Below are 22863 nucleotides of genomic sequence, written 5' to 3'. Positions count from 1 at the left end.
CATTGCTATTCCCCCTTCCTTCACTCTGTAAACAAGACCTCCCTCATGCAAGATGGTGACCTCTTTGCTCAGGGTGGTGGCAAGTGGGTCCAGCTCATCACAAAAAGAGTAACTTGTCGGCGCAGTGGCCAACCTGCTGCTCCCTTCCTTTGCTTTTCATCCAGCTGCTTCAGGAGCTTCATACACTCCCAGCCCTATACACCAGGCTGGTGGGTGCCCAGCTCTGCCTGCCTCTTTGAGATGGTCTCATAGAGGTGGATGTTGCTGGAGCTGTGGATGCAATCATGATCTTTGGAGTATTCACACCAACAGTAAACTAGAACCCTGGGGTGCTCCTCCATCTAGCTAGCAGCATGCTCTGTGGTGGGTCTCTTGCTGTTTGGCAGAGATGGGCTGAGCTGTGCAGAAACTGAATTAAACGGAATGGGAAAAGACAGGTTAAATACCATGTAGCTGCTGGTGCACAGAGAGCAAGTGAGAAGTGAGTGGGTAGAAGGGCAAGAAGATACAAGTTCAGGGAATTGTGGCAATAGCTGTGTAGGATTATGTTGGCTCAAGGTCAGGTGGTACCCCCTTTGCTATCTCCACACTGTAAAGTGGGAAAGTAGGTAGAGATGGGTCACTGGTCAACATGTGTTCTGCTCCATACTCCGCTGGATGAGTATGTGAGGGGTTTGGGCAAAGGTGCAGGAGATAACACACAGCAAGCCTGCAGTGTAGACAAGTCCTTAGACATGAAAGGTTCTGTATCCCATTACTACTGCTCCGAGTCATCTGTGACGTTGTGCAGTCTATATGGTTTTATAAAAACATGATAATAAGTTAATATAATGTAACTGGGATAGTTTTATAAAGATTTGATAATAAGTGAATATAATGCAACTGGGATATGCTTCATGCAAAAGGTCTCTTGTAAGGTATCATTACAAAGCTTATAATCTACTGAGTGTGATCATCCTATTTGTAGAAATGTACCACTCTTGTATCTAAAACTAGAAATATGAAATATAACTCTGAGGGCCTATTGTAATTATGCAAAGTGTGGTTCATTAATAGTCGTTTGGAATCTTGATGACTCCCATTAACCAGGACCATTGTCTGCAGATAGCTGTGTTTACCTGTTAGTCTTCCTGTATATGTGTGTGCTGGCAAGTGGGCAATGAAGTCTTGCAGTGACATGTGATCATGTCACCTGACCTGGAATCCATCTTTAACCTGGAGCTTTTCCAGTGAGGGGGGGTGGAAACCCAGAGGGACAAAGGGTTCCCGCCTTATGCAAAAGATATATAAAAGGGTGGAAGAGAACAGAGGGGGAGAGTAGCCATCATGAAGAATCCCCTAGCTATCACCTAAGCTGGAACAAGAGCTGTACCAGGGGAAAGAATTGTGCCCAGGCCTGGAAGGTGTCCAGTCTGAGAAAAAGCTTACTGAAGCATCTCTGAGGGTGAGATTATCTGTATTCCATTTGATTAGACATAGATTTGCGCATTTTATTTTATTTTGCTTGGTGACTTACTTTGTTCTGCCTGTTACCACTTGGAACCACTTAAATCCTATTTTCTGTATTTAATAAAATTACTTTTTATTTAGTAATTTACTCAGAGTATGTATTAATACCTGGGGGAGCAAACAACTGTGCATATCTCTCTATCAGTGTTATAGAGGGCGAACAATTTATGAGTTTGCCCTGCATAAACTTTATGCAGGGTAAAACGGATTTATTTGGGTTTAGACCCCATTGGGAGTTGGACATCTGGGTGCCAAAGACAAGCACACTTCTGTGAGCTGTTTTCAGGTAAACTTGCAGCTTTGGGACAAGTGATTCAGACCCTGGGTCTGTGTTGGAGCAGACGGGAGTGTCTGGCTCAGCAAGTCAGGGTGCTGGAGTCCTGAGCTGGCAGGGAAAACAGAAGCAGGGGTAGTCTTTGCACATCAGGTAGCAGCTCCCAAGGGGGTTTCTGTGATCCAACCCGTCACACCATCCATTGCTAACAATAACATGAATATGCCAAATATATCCATAAGCCCATGCTAGTAAAGCTTATACACCTTTCGTCCATGAGACCTGACACCGAGAGGATAATTTCTCATGCTAGATACTCTTGAGCACTATTAAAAGAATCCATCTTTCTTTTCTGGACGTTGCTGTGAAGACATTCTTGGATTATAGCTAGAGCATTACTAATGGCTGGAATCTTTTCATCATAGAACATGTTAGCTGAAGTGACTTGGTAAATGAAAGGAATTTTTTTTTTAAAAGATCATAATTTTGCAAATGCTGCCTGGCGATTTCTAGTGCCATGTGACTCTGTTACCGTCTATGAATTATGCATACAGTTCTGTCATATGAGGTGGAACAAAGAAAATGTGCAAAATAATGTGTTTTGTGAACCTTGTGAACTGTAGTTTGGGGGTTGCAGAAAAAAGGGATAGTTTGCAATTTGTTTTTATCAACTCTGCTAACTTCTACTCTGTTACATTGGTAGTCCTTTGCCACAGACAGTATAAGCGAGAGTACAATTCTGCCCAGCGGTGCTAGAACAATTTGTATAGTTGGATTGCTGAGAGCCATTGAACCAAACTGTAAACCCTGTATATAATAGAGACCACTTCAAGCCCGGGGGTGTGGCAGCACCCCTAGCACCCCTAGTTCCAGCACCTATGAGGCTGCCTACAATATAAGAGCCAAATCATGCAGTTGATGCATGGTAAAGTGACAATGTAGTATTAAGGCCAAAGCCTGTAATTTTTACTGTGCCCTTACTCCCACAGAAATAAATGGTGGGGGGGGGGGGTCCTGCCAGAATAAGGACTGTAGAGGTGCAGCCCAGTTCTGTTCCCATTGAAATCAATGTCAATAGGAGCAGGTCTCTGCTGTTAATGTGTAATATAAAGGCCTGATCCTGCAAACCCCTGCTTACTGAGTAGTCCCATGGCCATCCCTACTTGCATGAGGAAGAGCCACTCACATAGGGAGTGCTGCATTGTATCTTTAGGCCCTAATCCTGCAAATATTTATGCAGGTGCTTTGAATAGTGCCACCAAACTCAAAGGGACTATTCACAGGTTTCAAGTTAAACATGTGCCTAACTTTTTGCAGGACCAAGGCTTTAGTTTGTAAAAGGCTTTGGGATTCCTCTAGATTAAATGTGCAATATGTGATACCATTATTAGCATGATGAATTCGAAGAATTCGTAACCATATGGAAAAGCTAGAAATCATAAAAAAGTGGCTAGAGTCCTGAATATTTGGAGATGGTTTAAAGAACCACAAAACGAACTACTTCTGTAATAACACATTTTATTTATAGCAGGATTTTCAGAATACCATGTATTCCCAGCCTTTGACAATTTCAGTTGCTTTTATTTTGAGAACCCCCGGTCCCCACAGAAATACTGACGTGCTTACAACAAAAAGCATCCCATGAATGGAAATAAACTATACAGCATTAGGCAACAATGTTTTCTATGTATTTCATACATTTGTATCTGATGAGACGAATATGTTTAATGTTCTTTGCAAGTGAGCTTTTTCTTGCTTTGCTGTTTCAGGTGAAATAAAAGTGCCTCCTCTAACCAAGAACGTTAAGAAATACCATTATGAAAATATAACGTAAGCATTGCTATAAAAACTTTGCAGGAAGCCACTTGTTACAGCCTTCTGTTTACTGCGTACAATGTTTACGCTAGCCAAAAAGCTAACCTGGTAACAATATAATAAAAAGTCAAAAAAAGTACTAAAATGTGTCAAGAATGCTTTAGTTAAATACATCTCGCAGCAACATTATTCACAAATATACAGTTTAAAAAGCTTCTCCTTTATACATAGGTTGAAACGCGTGGATTCCACGTGCATAGTTCATTCTCCGAGAGGCACGGCTGTTCATTGCGTGAGTTTCTTTCTCCCCACGTAAAAGCAGTGGATGGAGTTGGTTTCAAGTCTCAGAGCTCATAATACGTGATAGATGAGCCTGGAATGAGGAGGGGTCCTAGGGGTGCCTGGGTGGGAATCGAGGCTGGCGTTTGCAGGGAGGGAGGCGGTGTCCCGAAGCTGCAGCGCAGCTTGCTCGGAGGTGGAAGAGATGCGATCCACAATACTGGATAAACAGTCCAAGCTGGACAGTGTAGTGCTTTTGTCTGTGGAACAGAGTAAGGCGAAAGTATAATAGATAAACACTTACATGCATCAAGAAACGTGAATTAGCTCACTAATTAGCTACGATTTAATTTCCAACTCATGTACCTATCCCCACCCAGCCCTTTGGAGTCCAGACGCCGACACGCAGCACACCTCGTCGTTTGTAAATATCACCGCCTGGCATAGAGATCGGGAGTGTGAAAACTCATGGCAGATGCTGCCTCTCCAGCTACATCGATGCCACCTTACTCACGCCGGAGTTGCGCTATTAAGAAACTAGCTGGCCCGAGCCCTGTGTTCATGCTTACCGCTGTGTGGGTCCGGGCAATAGACAGTGTCAAACCTGCTGTTCCGCCGGGACCAGGCAGGGCTGTTGCATTCGGCCTAGAACAAACAAGAAATGAGCGCACAGAGCTTATGGGTGCGCAACTTTGCCCGCTGACTTCCAACGGGCTGAGCCTAGGGCCCTGCTAACTCCGCAGTGGGACCCTAAAACCCCACCGCGCCTTCGCGCTTCCCCGGCACATTTGCTTACATTAGCTCAGTTTCCAGCGGCTCTTTGCGTGAGGGGCAGCGTGGCAAAAGGCGAACCCATCAGCAATGTGCACCGCGTTAACCATGGAGAATGGATTGGTAGCAGGCGGAAGGCACAGCGAGTCAGTAAGAAGACACTTTCCCAGAGCGAAAGCACATTAAAACCTGGCACTGATGGAGCAAACGCGCTCGGGAAAAAATGCATCAACAGCCCCTCTGGGCCAGGCTTCAGCTGGGTGGGTTCCCCTCTATTTTTTTTCATGACGACTGTAACATTACTGGGGGCTGGGGGACGAGGGGGTAAGCAAAGGCTTCACTCCCTAGTCTCAGTTCTCCATGGTCCATGCGGTACTTCATAAGAGCTTGGCTACAAAACACGAAGGAGAATTGACGGGCATTGAATGGTGAATGCTATGATCACTACCCAGGAGCTTGTTTTCTAGTTATCTTCATCCCCTGCAGGGCAACAAAGCTGCCCCCTTTGCACATATGAAGTCCCCCACCCCCACAACACTGCAAGGCTGTTTGCATGCAGAACCATGTGAATTACATCCTGGAAAGGGACCATTTCCCTAAGCGCACTTAACGTTTCCGTGGGATCTTAATAAACGCATCCCGTTTTCACTCTTCTACCTTACAGCAGAGCCCTGAAGTAACGGAGTAACCTGCCTATGTCGGCACGTTTACAACCCAAAAGCGTTTTACGTGATCGAAACGTCCGTCTCTTACCATCCCGTCGGAGCAGCTGGAAGTTGGGCTGGTGGGTTCAGAGCAGCTCTGTCCTGGCAGGCTGTAGTAGTTCTCTACCTGCTCTCTCAAGACCTCCTGCAGGCTTTCGATGTACCTGATGGCGTTTCTCAGGATCTCCACTTTGGGGAGCCGTTGGTTGGGGTTGGCAGTGGTGCACCTCTTCAGCGTGTCGAAAGCCTGGTTCACTTTCTTCAGTCGCCTCCTCTCGCGCATGGTGGCTGCCTTCCTCCGGTCCATGGTAGTGGACTTTCTCTTGCAGGCTTTGCAAGCCCACATGAGGCAGTGGCCGGCTTGATGATGCCCAGTGGGGGCTCTGACATGCTCCTCTTCGTCGGACCACGGGCCGTCTGTTTGGTGGGCTCCGAAGGCAGCCAGCCCGTGTTCGAAATCATCCCCGAGCTCGCCTTCCGGGGAAGAGATGCAGGAGCTGTCATAGAAGAACTCGGATGGCGAAAACTGGCAACTGTCCATCACCTCCATCTTTCCAACAGCTAATACAGAGCGGTGCTAGGTCTGGGCTGCAGCGAGCCAGACTCGGCAAGTCACACTGCAGTTTTCTTGGGCAATTTCCTAAGTAATTAGGGATGCGAGACAAAGTGCCCTTTCTCTGGGGCACGGGGCTCTTTATATATACATGTTGTTATGGGAGGCTGGTCCAGAGAGGCTAGTCTTTATTAGCATATCCCTCCACAACCCCTACTGGGGCTGTCTGGGCAAACCCCCTCCAATCCCCAGGAGGCAACTTGCTATGCACCGCTCCTTCTGACTGTCTGATGAGTTTATTACATTTTAACCTGCATAAACTTTTTCGAAGTAGTGATTGCAACAACTCAAAAGTTAGAATAAAGTAGGAGATTCGCAATTTAGTGTGAAAAATAAAGAGCAGGAACGGTGGGAAAGAAACCCTAAAACGTGACATTTCCTGCATAAAAGCATCTTCCAACACATTATGGAGTAAATAGGATACAGTCTCGCCATATTCACGGGAATTAAATGGTGAACGTTTTTAATAATTTGATTTTCTCACAATCAATGCTACAGTTCGAACCAGACTGGCTCACTTTGTTTTTATAGGTGTGATCCGTTTTCTTCATTTTCCTGGGGGCTGTTTTGCCCTTTGATTCGATTATATATATATATAAAAGACATAAAGCTAGAAAATCATCCCTGCGAAACAATAACATTGTCAGTTAACAATGAAAGGGGGGAACATTTCAGGTAAACTCCAGGTTTTAGTGCTCCCTGATCATGTCAGAAACAAGACAATTGTATTTGTTTGCCTAAGAAAATCTCTCTGCCACCCCTTTGCTCTCTTCCCTGTGGCCTGATGGTGCTAGAGGCAATAGTAGAGCAGTGCTTTGCTAATTTTCTGCTTTCAGACAAACTTGTACCGTTACAGATGCGTCCCAGCTGTCAGTGCAACAAACCCCTCCTGGAAGTGTAAAATTTCTAACCCCACAATCTCTGAGTAACTTTACACAAGTCGGTGACAAAAGCCTTCCAGAGACCTAGTAGCAGATCATTGAAACTGTTAAAGGGCCATTAAAGTGGTAATGAAGCCATTTAACAGGCATTTGCCAAAGCGCAGGAACCCTTTGGCCACATTCAGCTGGCTTTTATATGTTAGGAAAATGTGTTATTCGGGTTAAATAAAACGGTTTCCAAACTGCCCCCTCAGAAAAGCCCAGGGTATGCGAGTTATTCTCAGTACCCAGCAGAAGTATTTTTGACTAACCTCGCTCAAGGAGCAGCAGCTGACATAGCCAGTGAGTTTACTTCTTGGTCTAGTCATTTTATTCAAACCCCCTTTAAGTAAAGGAGTCTGGCGGGGAATTCTGTGTAAGAAAGGTTATTGAACTACTGCCTTGATGCAGGCTGTGAACCTCAAACACTTTGGAAAAGGAGAGATTAGGCTTCAGTTTGGAGCAGGTAGGCTGAAAAGCCACGTCTCTCTTTATACAGTATACCCCGAGCTCCAAGCCACCCAGAGGAGAATCCATCTGATAATTGATCTATAACTGTTCAGTCCCCTTAGGGGAATGTTGTTATTGCTTTCAGGTGAAACCCCACTTTAAAATATATCAGAGGAAGAAATAAAAGGTTGAATAAATAAAACCCTGCCCACACCCCTTCAAAAAGTTGGTATATAATTATCTAAGCGGTTGGAAAGGCTACATCTGTCCTGTTCCAGATATTTAGGGCCATAAACGGGCAGCGAGCCCCCTTTGAAATGAATACTGTATTAAAGCCATAGCGCTGATAAAGGAATAGAGTTACAGAAAAGGAAAGCTCTGAATTTCAGCTCTCTCTAATGAAGTCCAGGTTGACATTCAGCTGACCACGTTTGAAACGTTGCAGTTCTCGGTGGTTTTGCAAGAAATCATCAGCCAAATAAAGCGGTTCTGTCAGCGGTAACTTGAAGACTTTCTTGGATTGTATCACACGGATATTTTAATGTAGCATGTTCTCGCTGGCTGAAATAGACCTGTTTAAAGATTTATGTTTTGCGCACAAATAAACTTGGTCTTTAAAGTGCTAGGTACACCGTTCTGATCACCTTTCGGTGGTTTCTCTCCAAGTGTGTACAATGTATCTTGTAGTAACAATGCCCACCCCCTTTGGTATGCCTTACAAAATATTGTCTGTGTCTCTCCTTGCATTCGAATCTGTAGCTCCTTATTCAGAGTGTTTGAGGTTGTTTAGAAATGTGCCCTTCCCAAGAGTCTTAGGGGAATTCTGAAGATTGTTTCCCTTCTTCCTGAATCTTTGGAAAAAAGATGCTGTCACTCAGGAAAATCTGTAATTAGTATCCCTTAGAGGTGCCAGCTTCCTTTTGTAAAGTGATCTCAAAACAAATTTGCAAACGTGCAGCAAGCCGGCGAGTAGAACTAAAAGAAGCAGGAAAAAACACGAACGACAAGGTTGGTTAATGAGGCTGCTGCGAGCGGGTAGGGGTGGTGGGTTTTTGAGATCTGGGGATTGAAATGCCGACAATGGGACAACACAACTTTCAAACTCTTGTTAAAACAGAGAACAAAATATAGAGATTTTTTTAAAACTAGCAAGAAATCTTCGCAGAAAAAAAGAACACTGCATTTCAAAGGCGTCCCTCAGCCAGTAGGAGTTACTTTTAAAATATATATATTTCAAACACATTTCTGACTAGTTTACGATTATTTCCCCCCACCATAAAAGAAGGAATAGTTTTTTTTAAAGAGCAAAATTATTGATCAGCAGATTTTATTTCGTGACTTTTCTCCACTCTTCTGAAATGGCTTGACTTTAACTTTACTTCGAAAAACGGAACAAAACAATGAAACACCAAACCAACCAAGGGAAGTGTTACATAGTTCAATTGACAAAATGTGAGTAGAACGTTTAGGAATGAAATGTAAATATCGTTGTATGAAAATATGATCACATACTGCTACCATCTTTGCAGATATGACCCAAAGTTTAACCACTGAGGAGTGTGAAGTGAAGAAATTGTGTGCCAGTGACTGTGGGGTACTGATTGCAGAACACAATTTCCCTTGTTGGGGCTGTATTAATGTTGTACTTTAAAAGCCACCAGATCTTATATATAATTAATTGTAAAGACAGCTGAAGCCAAGAGGCAGTTACTGTAGTCCCCACTTTAAGCAAAACTCCCATTGAGTTTGCCTGAGCAACTCAGGGGTCAGGACTACAAAATTTAACAGCTGAGTCTAAACTTATTGAGATTTTATTTTGGGGCATCCTTTATTAAAAATACACATTACAACCCCAGCCAAGAAAATACAGAGGAAACTAGCTGTTTTCGAAAATTCAGACAAAATTCCAATTGGGGTCGGTGGAACTTTTGCCTGAGTGTAGACTGCAAGATAAGGATTTGTTCCAGTGTATATCTATAATGGTTTGCAGGATTTATTTTGTGACGTGTTATTCCATTAATTCAAATTGCTTTTAGGAATGCTAAATCCGTGGAAGTTTTAGCTCCTGGATAAATAGCCAATTCAGTAATAACCTGCCATCCCAGGTCTCCTTCAGCAATCCGCCTCCAGAACTAACTAGAACAAAAACTCTTTCCCAGTTGGACCTGTATTAAGGGGACTCCAACAACGTGCTAAACTTTTGGTTCCAACAAGCTCTGGGAACTGCGCGCACCTAAGTAAACACATTAGTACCTGCCAGAGCTGCGGGAAGGATTTGTATAGAAGCCAGCTGAAGAAGACATTGGCCTCTGCTTGCATTCTGAGACTCCCAAGAGAGATCAAAGGGACACGAGGGTTTTTAGCAGCCTTGAGAATGGGAAAAGTTGCTAGTTCCTGCTGCTACAGAAGGGGAAACCCAAGCGAGCACATGGCCGAGTTATTCAAGCCCTCCCACACACCTCCATCTCTCTCTCCTCCCGGTGAAAACAGCCACACTTGCCATAAAAGAGCAAAAGCTCTGTGGGTCCCCACAGCCACATAACGATCCTATCAAGTGCTTCTTATGAATGTTCGAGTGCTCGGACTTTCCCCTTTGAATATAGCTGCATCGCACCAGTGTGCATTGGTCTTCTCGGATTTCATCAACAACGCTGGAGCCAATCCCGGTTCTGCTACTCTGCCCCTGAAGTTGGTGGCAGTTTTACCCGAACAAGAAGCGGGCCCACTATCTGTTCATCTAAATATATTTCATTTCGTTTCATCCTTTCACTTAGGAAGAGAACATTAGTCCTTCAGTAGTTAATGGGGATTTAAACCCAGTCTCATCTACCTTTATCTTTTCCCACCACCATTGTATCCACATTTCATCTGTTCCATTCCACCAGGGTATTCTAGTCGCCAGGGGAACCTCAACTACAATGATTGTCTATAGTGCACCAAGTGAATGACCTCACTGTTTCATTCCATAGTATATTACAATGGCTGTTGGATCCGTGAAATGAATGGGCCCATCAAGTCCTCCTCCCCACTACTCTCAATATAAATAAATACACAGGCTATGAGTTAAGCAATACAGGTGAAGCTGCAGGAGCCAGGCCTTACAAGGGACATTTGGGGAATCATGTTCCAGGAGCTTTGTTCCACATTTAATAAAATGTGGGCAGAAAATCACTTTCATTAGTTTAAACCTGATAACTTTGCGCCCAACCCCCTCTGGAAAGAGGCTAGATTAAATCACAAACTGCTTATCTTTACCGAGTTATTACCTCTTGATTTTGTGCTTCCAGTGCCCTGTTTGCTTTGGCTTTAGACTTAGGTAAAGATTATCGTTATTAATATCAAACAAAAACATTTTAATTGCAAACACACTGAGGACTTTCATTGGGAAGCCTTGCATGTCAGCGACAGCCATTGAGGTCACAGGGAGTCTCTTGGGGAAATATTTTCTTTATTTAATGAAAAACCTTCTTTATTCAAACTTACTCCAAACAATTTCTCATGTTACCCCGTTGCTGGAGACGACACGGATTTCGGGGTCCAAACACAGCCGGACAATAGAGTCTCTTGACGTCAATATTAGGATGTGAATAAAACCTCCCCATTAGGGAGAGGAAGAAAGAGCGCTTTCCCCCCCAAGGTGTGCATGAGATGCTTATGAAATTCCGACCCTCTGTACTCAGAAAAAGTAAAGCTGGTGAGAGTTTTGCTTGAGTGGTACTAGATGGGGACCCTCCTCTTACTTGTTTAGGCATTGAACTAGATTATTAAGAACACTAATAGCTTCTAGCGTGGTTAAGTAAAAGCTTCTTTGCATATTTCTGATCAAGCTAGAGCTCTACATGAAAGCCAGGGCAGCAGTCACCCTCTCTTACCAAAAGCAATCGCTTTTTGTGTGGAAAACCATATTCTTTGGAAGTGTAGATTTCCAAAGGTCCTGCCTTCTGTTATTTCCATACAGCAGAGCGTTTCTTTCAAACGTGGAGGGGAGGGGGGAAATAATGAAATTACACCCTACCAATCTTGTTTCTATTTATCACTGCTTGAGACACACATATCCCAGCATTCAACAACTGGAAATGCTCTTGTTTAAGTGGCAGACTTAAAAAAATAAAAACCACCACCGCCCAACCAAATAACAACGTGGGCCCCGGCGAATTGTGATGGCAGGCGATGCAGCCAACATAGGGAGTGGGGCATAGCAAGTAGTTCTGTAATGGAGAGTTTCTGGCTGCAGCTGAGTGAGCGCTTTCCCTTTCGCCAGCCGTTGCCCCCCACCCAGCATGCTGGCTAAGAATAGGGTGACCAGATGTTCCGATTTTATAGGGACAGTCCCAATTTTTGGGTCTTTTTCTTATATAGGCTCCTATTACCCCCCACCCCCGTCCCGATTTTTCACACTTGCTGTCTGGTCACCCTAGCTAAGAAGAAACATGGGAGTGACACCATATTTTTAAATCCGAAGGATTCAAGTTAGAGCGGAGGTGACAAAGGGACATTTTAACTGCTCGGCGATGGGACGATTCCTCTTGTTAGTTACCATAAAGTGGTGGGGAGCTGGGGGGAGAAACTCAGCAGTTTAGTTTCTTGGTGGTCGCCTCTTCCCGAGATTATAAACAAATCGGTTACAAGCCCTAAAGTCCTTACTGGGAGTAGCTCCTGTTTTTCCACCCTCAGCTCAAGGGTTTGTTTTTCTACAGCACTGACTGAAAGGCTTCACGTGTTGTTTTTCCTCCTGGTCCCCACTTTCAGCCACTTAACTCTTTCCGCCCCTGGGGGCCCTAAGCTCCCCCTGCAGGGTAGGAGAAGGCGATAGGAGTCACCTTTCTTCCAAAGAAGTCTCTGCCCTCTAGACCCCACGGGAGCTGGCTCCTGTCAGAGCCCTTTGCTGTCCATTAGGAACCAGCCAGGCCCATAAATTCTGCTGCACTCACGGGCTGACTGCAACTCCTCCAGCCCCAAAAAGAAAATCGGAGACGAATTCAGGCGACATAGGGAGCTGGTTCAGTAAGGACTCTGACTGACCCTCTCCCAGACATTGCTTGGTATAACAGGCTTCCCCCTTCCAGGCTCCTCCAAGCATGTGCAGCTCAGAAGGTCAAACATGCAGGGTAAATATAGCCCCGAATAAGTCAGGAGCCGAGTGGAAGCGCTTTCCCAAGCGATTTAACAAAATGGACTGTAGATCCACTGCGTTTTCCACCGAGGGAGACCGAAGGGAGGTACTGGCTTGGGTGAACGTAGGCGGCCTACACACTCCTACACACAGCAGCAGTCACAAATCTCAGCTGTGGAAGGCTGCTAGTGCAAAATAAGAGGGAAAGAATTAAGGCCTTCTGTGCGGTTCTGAGTAGAAAAGAAACTGTTTAAACAGTCAAAGAGACGCTGCCCTGGCTGGAAATATTTGCAACCTCTTAATTTAAAACACTTTTTATTTGGATTGACCGAATTGGGTCCTGATCTTGCTGAAGTCAGTGGCAAAATGTAATTATAATGGGAGCAGGATCGGGCCCACAATTTAAAGTAACAATGGGTCGCGGGGCTGGGACCTTTGTGTTACAAAGAACTTTATTTTACATACCCATGAAATCTGGCCGTTCTGATATACAATATCACATTCCACAATTTAAATATATATATATGGATCCGGTTTACATAAAAAAGTACTAAAATTATGTACAAAAACACAACCTAAGAACTCTTTAAATAATACTAACAGGAAATCCAAACAACAGCTTCACTCAGACAGGAATGAACTTTTTGTTGAATATTATACAAAGTGGATCACCAGAAAACAAGTAAATATATTAAATAAAAAAGGAGTGGTCTATACAACATAAAAGAAAGAAAGAAAGAAAGAAAGAAAGAAAGAAAGAAAGAAAGAAAGGAAAATAATTGGATTGTACAATTATCGGAGGAACATTTCTTTTTAAGAAGATTCAACTTTATCTGCCGACCAGTGCCTTTAACAAGGCTCCTGTCTGGGATTGCTAAAATATTAAATTAATTCATTATTTCATTTATAGGTTGTGGGGTGAGTTCCTTGTTATCTGCGTTCAAAATACTACCAGGCCAAATGCAGATCTACTTCTCTACCACTTCCTCCACGCTGGGAAGTTTGGGATCCTCTGAAGAAATACTGTCCACTATCGAAGAAAGACAACGAAGGCTGCTAGAGGCTGAAGATTCAACGATGGAGGCTCCTGGTTAATAATTAAAAAAAAAAAGATAGAGTGTTTGGTTTAGTTTTTTTAAACAGGGATCGATACACAGAAGGAAATGACAGAAAGGAACATAGCCCCAAGAAAGAGGGGATCTAACAAGGACCGATATTCACATATTAGGAAAAGGAAACACCACTTGTGAGCAAACTTACAATATCTATATAGAAGCGTACAATATAGTAACAGTGTTCATTTTTTTCTCAGCACTGTCAGTAAGATTTTTTTCCACTAACGGAATCGATCCATCTCTCTCTCACACACACACACAGATATATACATTATGCACATGTAAAGAGAATCCTGAAGTTTACCTTCTTTGGCGTTGATTGCTAGCACTCTGGAATGATCAGAAACATTTTGCCAGTCGGAGCTGCAGGTGCTCAGGAAATCTGAACTTGGGATCTGAAGTAAACACGCAGAGCGCAGAGGAAAGGGGGGGGGGGAGAGCGACAGAAAAAGAGAGAGAACATGTATTAGCAACGAGGATCGCTGCTCCTCGGGGCAGCCTGGGTGCCTGCTGGACTTCTCAACAACGATTTACACTTCCCTCGCGAAGTCTGTTAAATGCTCGCTAGTGTGCCCGGCGCTCTGGATTGACAGACTATATTAAGGAAGGGGAAGAGGGAGAGGAAAAAAAAAAAAGTGGAAGGCGGTTTCGCAGCTGACTTTCAGGGGGCAGGAGGGGACTGAGTACAACCGCTGTGCTTACATTTCCCTGCTTGGGGCTGAAGCTAAAAGGGTCTCCCCCAATCTCCTGCATTTTCTCCTGCTGATCCAGCCTGTGCAGGAGATCCTGCAGCTTCTCTATGTAGCTGATGGCACTCCTCAGGATCTCCACCTTGGGCAGCCGCTGGTTGGGGTTTGCCACAGTCCTTCTTTTCAGAGCCTCGAAGGCTTCGTTGATCTTCTTCAGCCGCCTCCTCTCCCGCAGGGTCGCTGCTTTCCTCCTGTCGGTGGGGGCCGATTTCCTCTTGCAGGTCTTACAAGCCCAGATCAAACACTGGCCGGGGCAATGAGGGGGTTGTAGGCCCGGGGGTGCCAGCACATGCTCCTCTCCACTGCTGTCACTCCCAGCTTCTGGGGGCATTTGGTCCTGACAGGGGGACAAAGTGCCATCGCTGCCTGGGTACAGAGGGGACCCCTCTGCCATCTCCAGCTGCTGCAGAGCCCCATTTTCTCCGTCCAAGTAGAAGAAATAGGAGCTAGTTTCAAAAAGGTCCATCATCATGCTCTCCCCTTGGCCTCTCTGCCTGCTGGAGTTGGGTGATAGGCTCAAAAAAAAACCCCAGAGGAGCCACCCAGATGGAATTTAATTAGTGCAGTGACATAAGTCCCCCTGCTTTATATATAGTAGCTGCTGAAACTCTATCCAACTTTTAGCTGTCGCGGTGCATCACCCTCCAAATCTGATTCCAACCAGTATCCTGGGCTCCGTCTGGGGAACATCTCCTGTTTGGCGGGGAGGGAGGAAAAGGGGAAGATAAAAAACGCAAACCCAGCTCGTGAACGCGGGTCCGCGGGATGAAGTGGAAAAAGCAAAGGTGGATTTGGGGGAATAATTCCAAAGGGCAGCGGCCACACCTCTCGGTGCGAATCTGCCCTGTTTCAGATGGGGGGAGGGGTTGATTTTAGAGCAAACAGCGGAGCTTAAAACTGAAACCTCTTCTCCTTCCCTCCTCTCGTGCTAAATATAGGTGTACAGAACGAGGTTTCAAAGGCAACGGTTACTCTCCAAATAGACGGGTTAATATTTTCAGAAGAGTCCATGCTATTTTTTTCCCTCTTCGAAACATGCCATTCCTGTGACCCAAACCATTAGTGCCAGCCCAAGGTTATAAGTGGTACACACTCTTCTGCAACATACACTTGCAGGAAGGCTGCCAAGGCATAGCTCAGCTTGGACGACCAGGCAACCTCTCTTCCACTGATCATTATACATTATTGGCACAGTTACTAAGTTAAACATTGTACTTACACACATTATAAGTTTCAGTGTCTGGTGATCACAGTTATTGATCATAGAGCAAACTGAGGTGCTCTATATCCTAAAAAGTGACACACCCAGCTGTCCTGGAGAAGGGATGTATCAGGAGCAAAGCACAATCTTACCCTATATCCGCCACTCATCCCACCGAGTCTCAGCCCACCAGATGCAAAATCATGTATAATTTCTTTCCTTGTTTGATTACAGTTTGCAGATATTAACAACAAATGTAAAAATAAAGAACTAAGCCCATGAAATATCACCAACTCTATCCATGGGTCCTTCAAACTCAATCCTTTGTGAAGGGAACCATTACCCTGCTGCTAAGTTCCCTGATATAATGGAATTGATCATTGGATGGACTGATCCTCCGAAACTGATTGTGAACTGATACTTCATTGACATTAGGGGCTCATGAATCAATGGGATTTTGGTTCTGACTGAGTCAATACTGCAGGATCAGGTCCCATATCCCTCTTAATAAATCATGGCAACATCTGGTTTTAAATGGATCCACAAAAGTTCAACATGCTCAGTTAAACTACTAGTTTCAATACAAAAGAGTACAGTATTGAGAATGTAAGCTCTTTGGGCCAGGGACTCTCTCCCATACGTTTGTACAGTGCTTAGCACAAAGAGACCCCGATCTCTATTGTGTCTGCTAGCTACAACTGTAATATATGTAATAAATCATAACGTGCTCTATATAGATAGATACATATTGTTTCAAGGGATGCTTCAAAGCAAATGTAATTATATTTTGATTCCTGACCAATGGAACCAACTCTAAGTCTGATTGTGTTTAACTATTGAAGGCTATATTTAATAAATAGTACATACGTTAAATATGTTGTAAATATATGTGGGTTTTCCCCATTATTCTTCTTTCCTTCCTTCCTCCATCAGAGGGAATGCTGGGGGTTGGCACTGCAGAAGAAAAAAAAATGGAAGTTTTCCAAACTAAAATGTCCTGGAAAAAAAATCCAAACAAACTGTGATGCAAAAGAAAAGATAAAAAATAAATGAAATGGAAAGTAATTGATATTAAATAGAGCACTGAGGTGGGAAGTTGGCTTTCGGTTGCATTGAACATGTTAATGTGACCAACAATATTTCATTTGAATGACAGCAAACTAGTGAATATCACCTTAATAGTTTGAAATCTGTTGTCCCAACTCCCTCTCTCCACATTAAATATCTATATATGAGAAATGATACAAGAGTGCTCTACAAAACAGATATACCTATATACAGGGCTCCTGAGAGCGGGTTCGGGCCCCGGTGAAAAATTTTTTTCGGGCCCCCCAGTAAGGGCGGACCAGCTAAACAGGGCCAACGAGGGGGGGGGGGGAAGCTGGGCCCCCTTCTGGACCTCCGGGCCCCGGTAATTTGTACCGGCTTCCCCCCCCCCATTGTCCCTGCCTATATATATGAAAAAGTTAGAAAGATTGCCATTACTGGCACATAATAATAGGTAACATTGTCTATAAGTTAGGAGGGTCAATAAAGTTGTGCACTGCAAATGGCTTCTTCAATATGTACTAGAAATTCATATTTTTGTGATTCCTTTTGCTCCAGAACAACTGTATCTCTTTTATACAACATTTGCTGTCACACACCTACGGGTATGTTCTGATGGCCCTGAACTCACTAGCTGCATCTACTTGCATTACTACAACTTACACCAGCATATTGCACCAGCTCAAGTGGCAGTGGTGCATTGCAGCAACACTAGGCATCCTATTTCAGGTCCACACACAGCCATTCCCTTTTTAAGTTGTAGGTCCTATGGACTGTTGCACCTGTCTCAACATCCATGGCAAAATTCCTTGGAGCAAGTAAATAACATCTATTTGTACCCTTGAACTGTTTGGTTTGGCTGAGCACCATGTGGAGGTGAATGCATTTTCTTGCGCTACTGGGGCTTGAATATATCATTACTGTGTTACTTTTAGCTAATAGCTCTTGATCTGTCTTGTCTCTAATAAGTCACCAGGACCAGATGGTATTCATTCAAGAGTTCTGAAGGAACTCATGTATGAAATTGAAGAACTCCTAATTATGGTATGTAACTTATCGCTTAAATCAGCCTCTGTATCAGATGACTGGAGGGTAGCTAAAGTAACACCAATTTTTTAAAAAGGTTCCCTTGGTGATCCTGGCAATTACAGGCCAGTAAGCCTAACTTCAGTACCAGGCAAATTGGTTGAAACTATAACAAAGAACAGAATTATCAGACACATAGACAAACATGATACTTTGGGGAAAAATTAATACAGCTATTGTAAAAGGAAATCATGCTCACCAATTTTTAGAATTCTTTGAGGGTGTCAACAAGCATGTAGACAAGAATGATCCAGTGGATATAGTGTACTTGGACTTTCAGAAAGCATTTGATAAAAGTCCCACACCAGAGCCTCTTAAGCAATGTAAAAGTCATGGGATAAGAGGGAAGGTCCTCTCATGAATCAGTAACTGGTTAAAAAGATAGGAAACAAAAGGTAGGAGTAAATGGTTAGTTTTCACAACAGAGAGAGGTAAAAGCAAGGTCTGCCAAGGATCTGTACTAGGGTCTTTGCTGTTCAATATATTCATAAATGATCTGGAAAAGGGGGTGAACAGTAAGGTGGCAAAATTTGCAGACAATACAAAATTACTCAACATAGTTAAGTCCAAAGCTGACTGCCAAGAGTTACTAAGGGATCTCACTAAATTGGGTGATTGAGAAACAGAAATTTAATGTTGATAAGTGCAAAGTAATTTCCATGGAAAATATAATCCCAACTATACATACTAAATGAAGTTACCACTCAAGAAAGATCTTGGAATCATCATGGATAGCTCTCTGAAAACATCTACCCAATGTGCAGTGGCAGTCAAAAAAGCTAAAAGAATGTTAGGAACCATAAGGAAAGGGATATAATAAATATTATAATACCACTACAGAAATCCATGATACATCCACATCTTGAATACCGAGTGCAGTTCTGGTCGCCCTATTTCAAAAAAGATATATTAGAATAGTAAAGGTACAGAGAAGAGCAACAAAAATGAATAGGGGTATGGAACTGTTTCCATATGAGGAGAAATTCAAAAGACAGACTGTTCAGTTTAGAAAAAAGATAACTAAGAGGGGATATGATAGAGGTCTATAAAATCATGAATGGTGTGAAGAAAGTGAATAGGGAAGTGTTATTTACCCCTTCACATAACACAAGAGCTAGGGGTCACCAAATGAAATTAATAGGCAGCAGGTTTAAACAAACATAAGGAAGTACTTCTTCACACACACACACAGTCAACCTGTGGAACTCATTGCCAGGGGATGTTGTGAAGGCCAAAAATAGAACTGTGTTAAAAATGAATGAGACAAGTACATGGAGGATAGGTCCATTAATGACTATTAGCCAAGATAATCAGGGATGCAACCCCATGCTTTGGGTGTCTCTAAACCTCTGACTGCCAGAAGTTGGGACTGGATGACAAGGATGGATCACTCAGTAAAGTGCCCTGTTCAGTTCACTCCCTCTGAAGCATCCGGTCACTGTTGGAAGACAGGATATTGGGCTAGAGGGACCATACATCTGACCAAGTATGGCCATTCATATGTTCTTATGGCTTTTTCAGATCTCAGAGGGATTTAAAGCTGCTGAGACAGTACCCAGACTACTGTGGCAATCTTCCATAGACTATGTACATTGGTGATTTGTTGTACGTTTATGGAGTGGCTGCTGACTAGCAAGTGATTTTTTTGTCTTTTTTTTTTTTTAGGTAAAAAGAAGGCTGACCTTGCAGTTCAGGCATGAAATGGAACTCAGTAGCTCTGGAGCCAATTCTTTGCTCTGCCACACACGTCCTGGGTGACCTTGGGTAAGTCACTGAGGTCCAGATCCTCAAAGGTATTTAGGCACCTAACTCACATTGAAATCAGTGGCAGTTAAGCACCTAAATACCATTAAGAATTTGTGCCTTGATCTCTCTACAGGGGCGCCAGAACAAAGGGGACCAGGGGGCCATGGCCCTATCACTTTTTACCAGCTGTAAGGGTGAGCGATGGGGGTGGGAGGGAGTGGAGAGGAGCCAGCAGGGGGATGGGGCCTTGGGGAAAGAGGTGGTGTGGGAGCAGGGCCTCAGTGAAAGAGATGGCTGGGGGGCTAGGCCTCACGGGGAAAGGGTGGCATGGGGTGTGGAGCCACAGTTCGGGTGCCGGTGCCCTCCCGCACTATTAGGGCACTTCTGTTGCCCCTTTCTCTCGATGCCTCAATTTTCCATCTTTAAAAGGAGATAATAATCCTGACTTTCTCTCATCCTTTGTCTTTCTTGTCTGTTTAGATTTCAAGCTTTTCAGAGGATGGCCTGTCTCTTTTTTATATGTACTGTATGTACATAACCAAGCACAATACGGCCCTGATCTCCATTGGGCCCTATGGCTACTAGCATAATACAATAATAATAATAAGCCACTGGGAATTAAAAAAGGCACATTTTGTAGCTATTACTATTGTTGTATTTTCTGTTATCTTCTTGTGTCCTTCACTGCTGCTCTGGAGAGCTTGGGGGCTTCAGGGGAGGGGCCAGTAGAGCCAAGACCAACCAGCTAGAGTGGCTGAAAAATTAAAAACTAAAATAAAAAAAAATCAAAATTCAAGTTGTTTTTTGTTTCAAAGGGTTCAGAATGGACCCATTTTCCATTATTTGGACATTTTTCACATTTTAAATTTTTTTTTTTACCACAAACATGAAAAATGTTCCCAAAATGGAAACCAACATTTTTTGTTTACTAAAATCTTGGGTTTTGATCAATACATTTTTTGATAATTACTTGAATAGTATTTTTAACAAACATTTATGTCAACAATTTTTTCAATGCAGCAGGGTGCACTCCCCTCCTGCCTTCTCACCCTACACAAAGGGCTCAGATGCCACCAATTAGGTATCCATGTTGTGCAGTTTAGTTCAGATCCCTCCACTAACATCTTTAGAGTCCCAGGCAGCACTGCTATTTACACCATCCCCTGTGTTTGCGGCCCTTCCTCCGCAGCCTGAGAGGAGCAGAATTCTCCCTTCACCGAGACTAGACTCAGCCAGCCCTGTTCTTCTCTCCCTCACATCCTTCCTGTGCCTGTCTTATCAGTCTTGAGCTAATGGGTCAATTGACTCTTTAGTTCACCCAGTCCCCCACCTGATTAGGTAATTAACTTCAATAACCCCAGACAGCCTTCTCCAGTGAACTAATGGGTGGCAGAGTGATCAGAGTGCAGGCTCTTCTGTTAACTCCCTGCAGTCTGTCACAGTCAATTATTTACAAGTAAATGTTGTAGACTAAAAACCCATTTTTCATCAAAATACATTTCAGTTAAAAACCTTTGACCAGTTCAACAACTGCCCATCACCGTGGCAAACCCCAGGCCAGCCCTGAATTGAGTAGCCAGCAGCCAGGCAAAGTCTGCTCTTGGGCCTGCCTGCAGCCAGCTTCTCAGGTGACAGGACCAGTGCTCTGAGCTGTCAAAGATGGATGTTCAGGTGCCTGAATGCCCCCAGAAGCTCTCCTCATTGCTGCTGGGTCTCAGATATCCTCCTGGGCTTCACTGGCCTTTGGTGGTTCTCCACTTGGCTCTGTTTGCTCCACTTGGCTCCACACTGCCTTGGGTTGCTGCCTATGGAGCTGCTCCTTGCAAGAATGAGAAATAATAGCCCCATCGAGGTTTCTGTGTAATTTTCAACAGCTGCAGATGAAGCCTTTATATTATACCATGCACTCATGTGTTTTGTGTATGCCCCATGAATTTTAGAAGGAGCATTTTAGAAACATTGAGAATTTTAAATTATTTTACTGAGGCTAGTTTTCTTATTCCTCTGTCTGCAAACCAGTCTCCCTTAGTTACCATGGGTGGGGTTCTCATCCCCACTATGGCCTCTTTGTGCCAGGTAAAAGGGCCAGAGGTGTAAAGGGGCTCTAACAGCACTGGTTCTCATCAGTGAAGGATTCCCCAGTGCAGGAACTGCAGAAGAAGGCTGTCTTCTGAGGACCCCTTGCAAGTCCTGGTATAGGGAGCATTCCAAGGGTGGGTCTAGAGGCAGGTCAAGGGTGAGGCGATAGCAAACAATGCTGTAGAGATTCTGAGCAGCACTCCTTCCCATAGGTTGGCCTGAGGGGGCTGCCATAAGTTAAACAGGCTCCCAAGGCTGTCTACTTTGTGCTGGGGCTACTCCAGCCCCCAGAACAACCAGAATCCAGAAGGGGCAAAGGTAGCTTAAAGACACTTTAGCCCCCATTTTCCCTGGCTTGAGAGTTCTAGGCTCCAGAAAGCACATCACAAAGTGTCACCCCATGAGTCCAACTGTACAGAACTCACTGGGGCAGGGACAAGGTGGGTAAGGTAATATCATAGAATCATAGAATATCAGGGTTGGAAGGGACCTCAGGAGGTCATCTAGTCCAACCCCCTGCTCAAAGCAGGTAATATCTTTTATTGGACCATCCATTGGGAGGTTTTCCAATGATATACCTGAGATACATCAATTATATTTTCATCCCCTGGATAGACAGCTTAAACTCCCTCATAGATTTCCACTGCAACTTCAACAACCACCACCCGTCCACTAAACTCTCTCTAGAACACTCTCACACCAGAATCAACTTTCTGGACATCACAATCAGCTTCAGCTATGGAACCCTACAGACACCCATATACAAGAAACCCCTGGATCACCACAGTCACCTTCATAGAGCCAGTAACCACCAAAAATGCACCAAGAAATCTATGATCTGCAGCCAGATGCTCAGATACCACAGAATATGCTCTGAGGAGAAAGTCCGGCATATACACCTTAACAAACGTAAAAACGCTTTCACCAAACAAGGACACTCCACCTGAGAAGTAGATTGGATCATGGAATGGGCCACCCAAATACTTCAAGACAAGCTGCTTCAATACAGAAATAAAACCCTCTCTGACTGCACACACCTAGTTGTCACCTACCATCCCACACTGGAACCCATATGCGGCATCATCAAACAACTATATCCCATACTCAATGGGAACCCTATCCTGAAATAAATCTTTCCTGAGCCCCTTTTTCTGGCCTTCAAACAACCCCTGATCTCTCCAAGTTCATCATCAGAAGCAAGTTTCCCACAGATCAGGACACACCAACTCAAAGCAGCACCAGATGCAAAACCTGCAAACATATCTCCACTGCTACAATGATCAACTCTCGCCCTTCAAGATCCTTGGGTCCTACACATGCCTAAAACAACATGTGGTGTACCTCATCCGGTGCACTAAATGCCCCAATAACAACTAATGAGTGAAACCAATC

At 44.0% G+C, this 22863-nt stretch overlaps 2 protein-coding genes across 2 annotated transcripts; both read right to left on the bottom strand.

Moving 5' to 3' along the window:
- Positions 1-3949: 3949 nt before the first annotated feature.
- On the bottom strand, positions 3950-5902 carry MYF5 (myogenic factor 5). The gene is made up of 3 exons (XM_065423192.1): positions 5402-5902; positions 4447-4522; positions 3950-4176 (listed from the first exon to the last, which is right to left on the bottom strand). Exons 1-3 carry the CDS (start codon positions 5900-5902, stop codon positions 3950-3952), a joined length of 804 nt encoding a protein of 267 aa, XP_065279264.1.
- Positions 5903-13416: 7514 nt separating this feature from the next.
- MYF6 (myogenic factor 6) lies at positions 13417-14784 on the bottom strand. The gene is made up of 3 exons (XM_065423401.1): positions 14266-14784; positions 13868-13958; positions 13417-13535 (listed from the first exon to the last, which is right to left on the bottom strand). Exons 1-3 carry the CDS (start codon positions 14782-14784, stop codon positions 13417-13419), a joined length of 729 nt encoding a protein of 242 aa, XP_065279473.1.
- Positions 14785-22863: the final 8079 nt, after the last annotated feature.

Source organism: Emys orbicularis, chromosome 1 (assembly GCF_028017835.1).
Source record: "Emys orbicularis isolate rEmyOrb1 chromosome 1, rEmyOrb1.hap1, whole genome shotgun sequence".
Taxonomy (NCBI): domain Eukaryota; kingdom Metazoa; phylum Chordata; order Testudines; family Emydidae; genus Emys; species Emys orbicularis.
Note: the sequence above shows the minus strand (reverse complement) of the source record. Positions and strands in the feature narration are given on the sequence as shown.

Coding starts and splice junctions, on each gene's coding strand:
- MYF6 (XM_065423401.1), bottom strand. CDS start 14,784: ATGATGATGGACCTTTTTGAAACTAGCTCCTATTTCTTCTACTTGGAC. Junction 13,959..14,265: donor TCAGCCCCAAGCAGGGAAAT/GTAAGCACAGCG, acceptor TGTTTACTTCAG/ATCCCAAGTTCAGATTTCCT. Junction 13,536..13,867: donor AGCAATCAACGCCAAAGAAG/GTAAACTTCAGG, acceptor ATTATTAACCAG/GAGCCTCCATCGTTGAATCT.
- MYF5 (XM_065423192.1), bottom strand. CDS start 5,902: ATGGAGGTGATGGACAGTTGCCAGTTTTCGCCATCCGAGTTCTTCTAT. Junction 4,523..5,401: donor CCAGCTGCTCCGACGGGATG/GTAAGAGACGGA, acceptor TGTTTGTTCTAG/GCCGAATGCAACAGCCCTGC. Junction 4,177..4,446: donor TTGCCCGGACCCACACAGCG/GTAAGCATGAAC, acceptor GATGCATGTAAG/TGTTTATCTATTATACTTTC.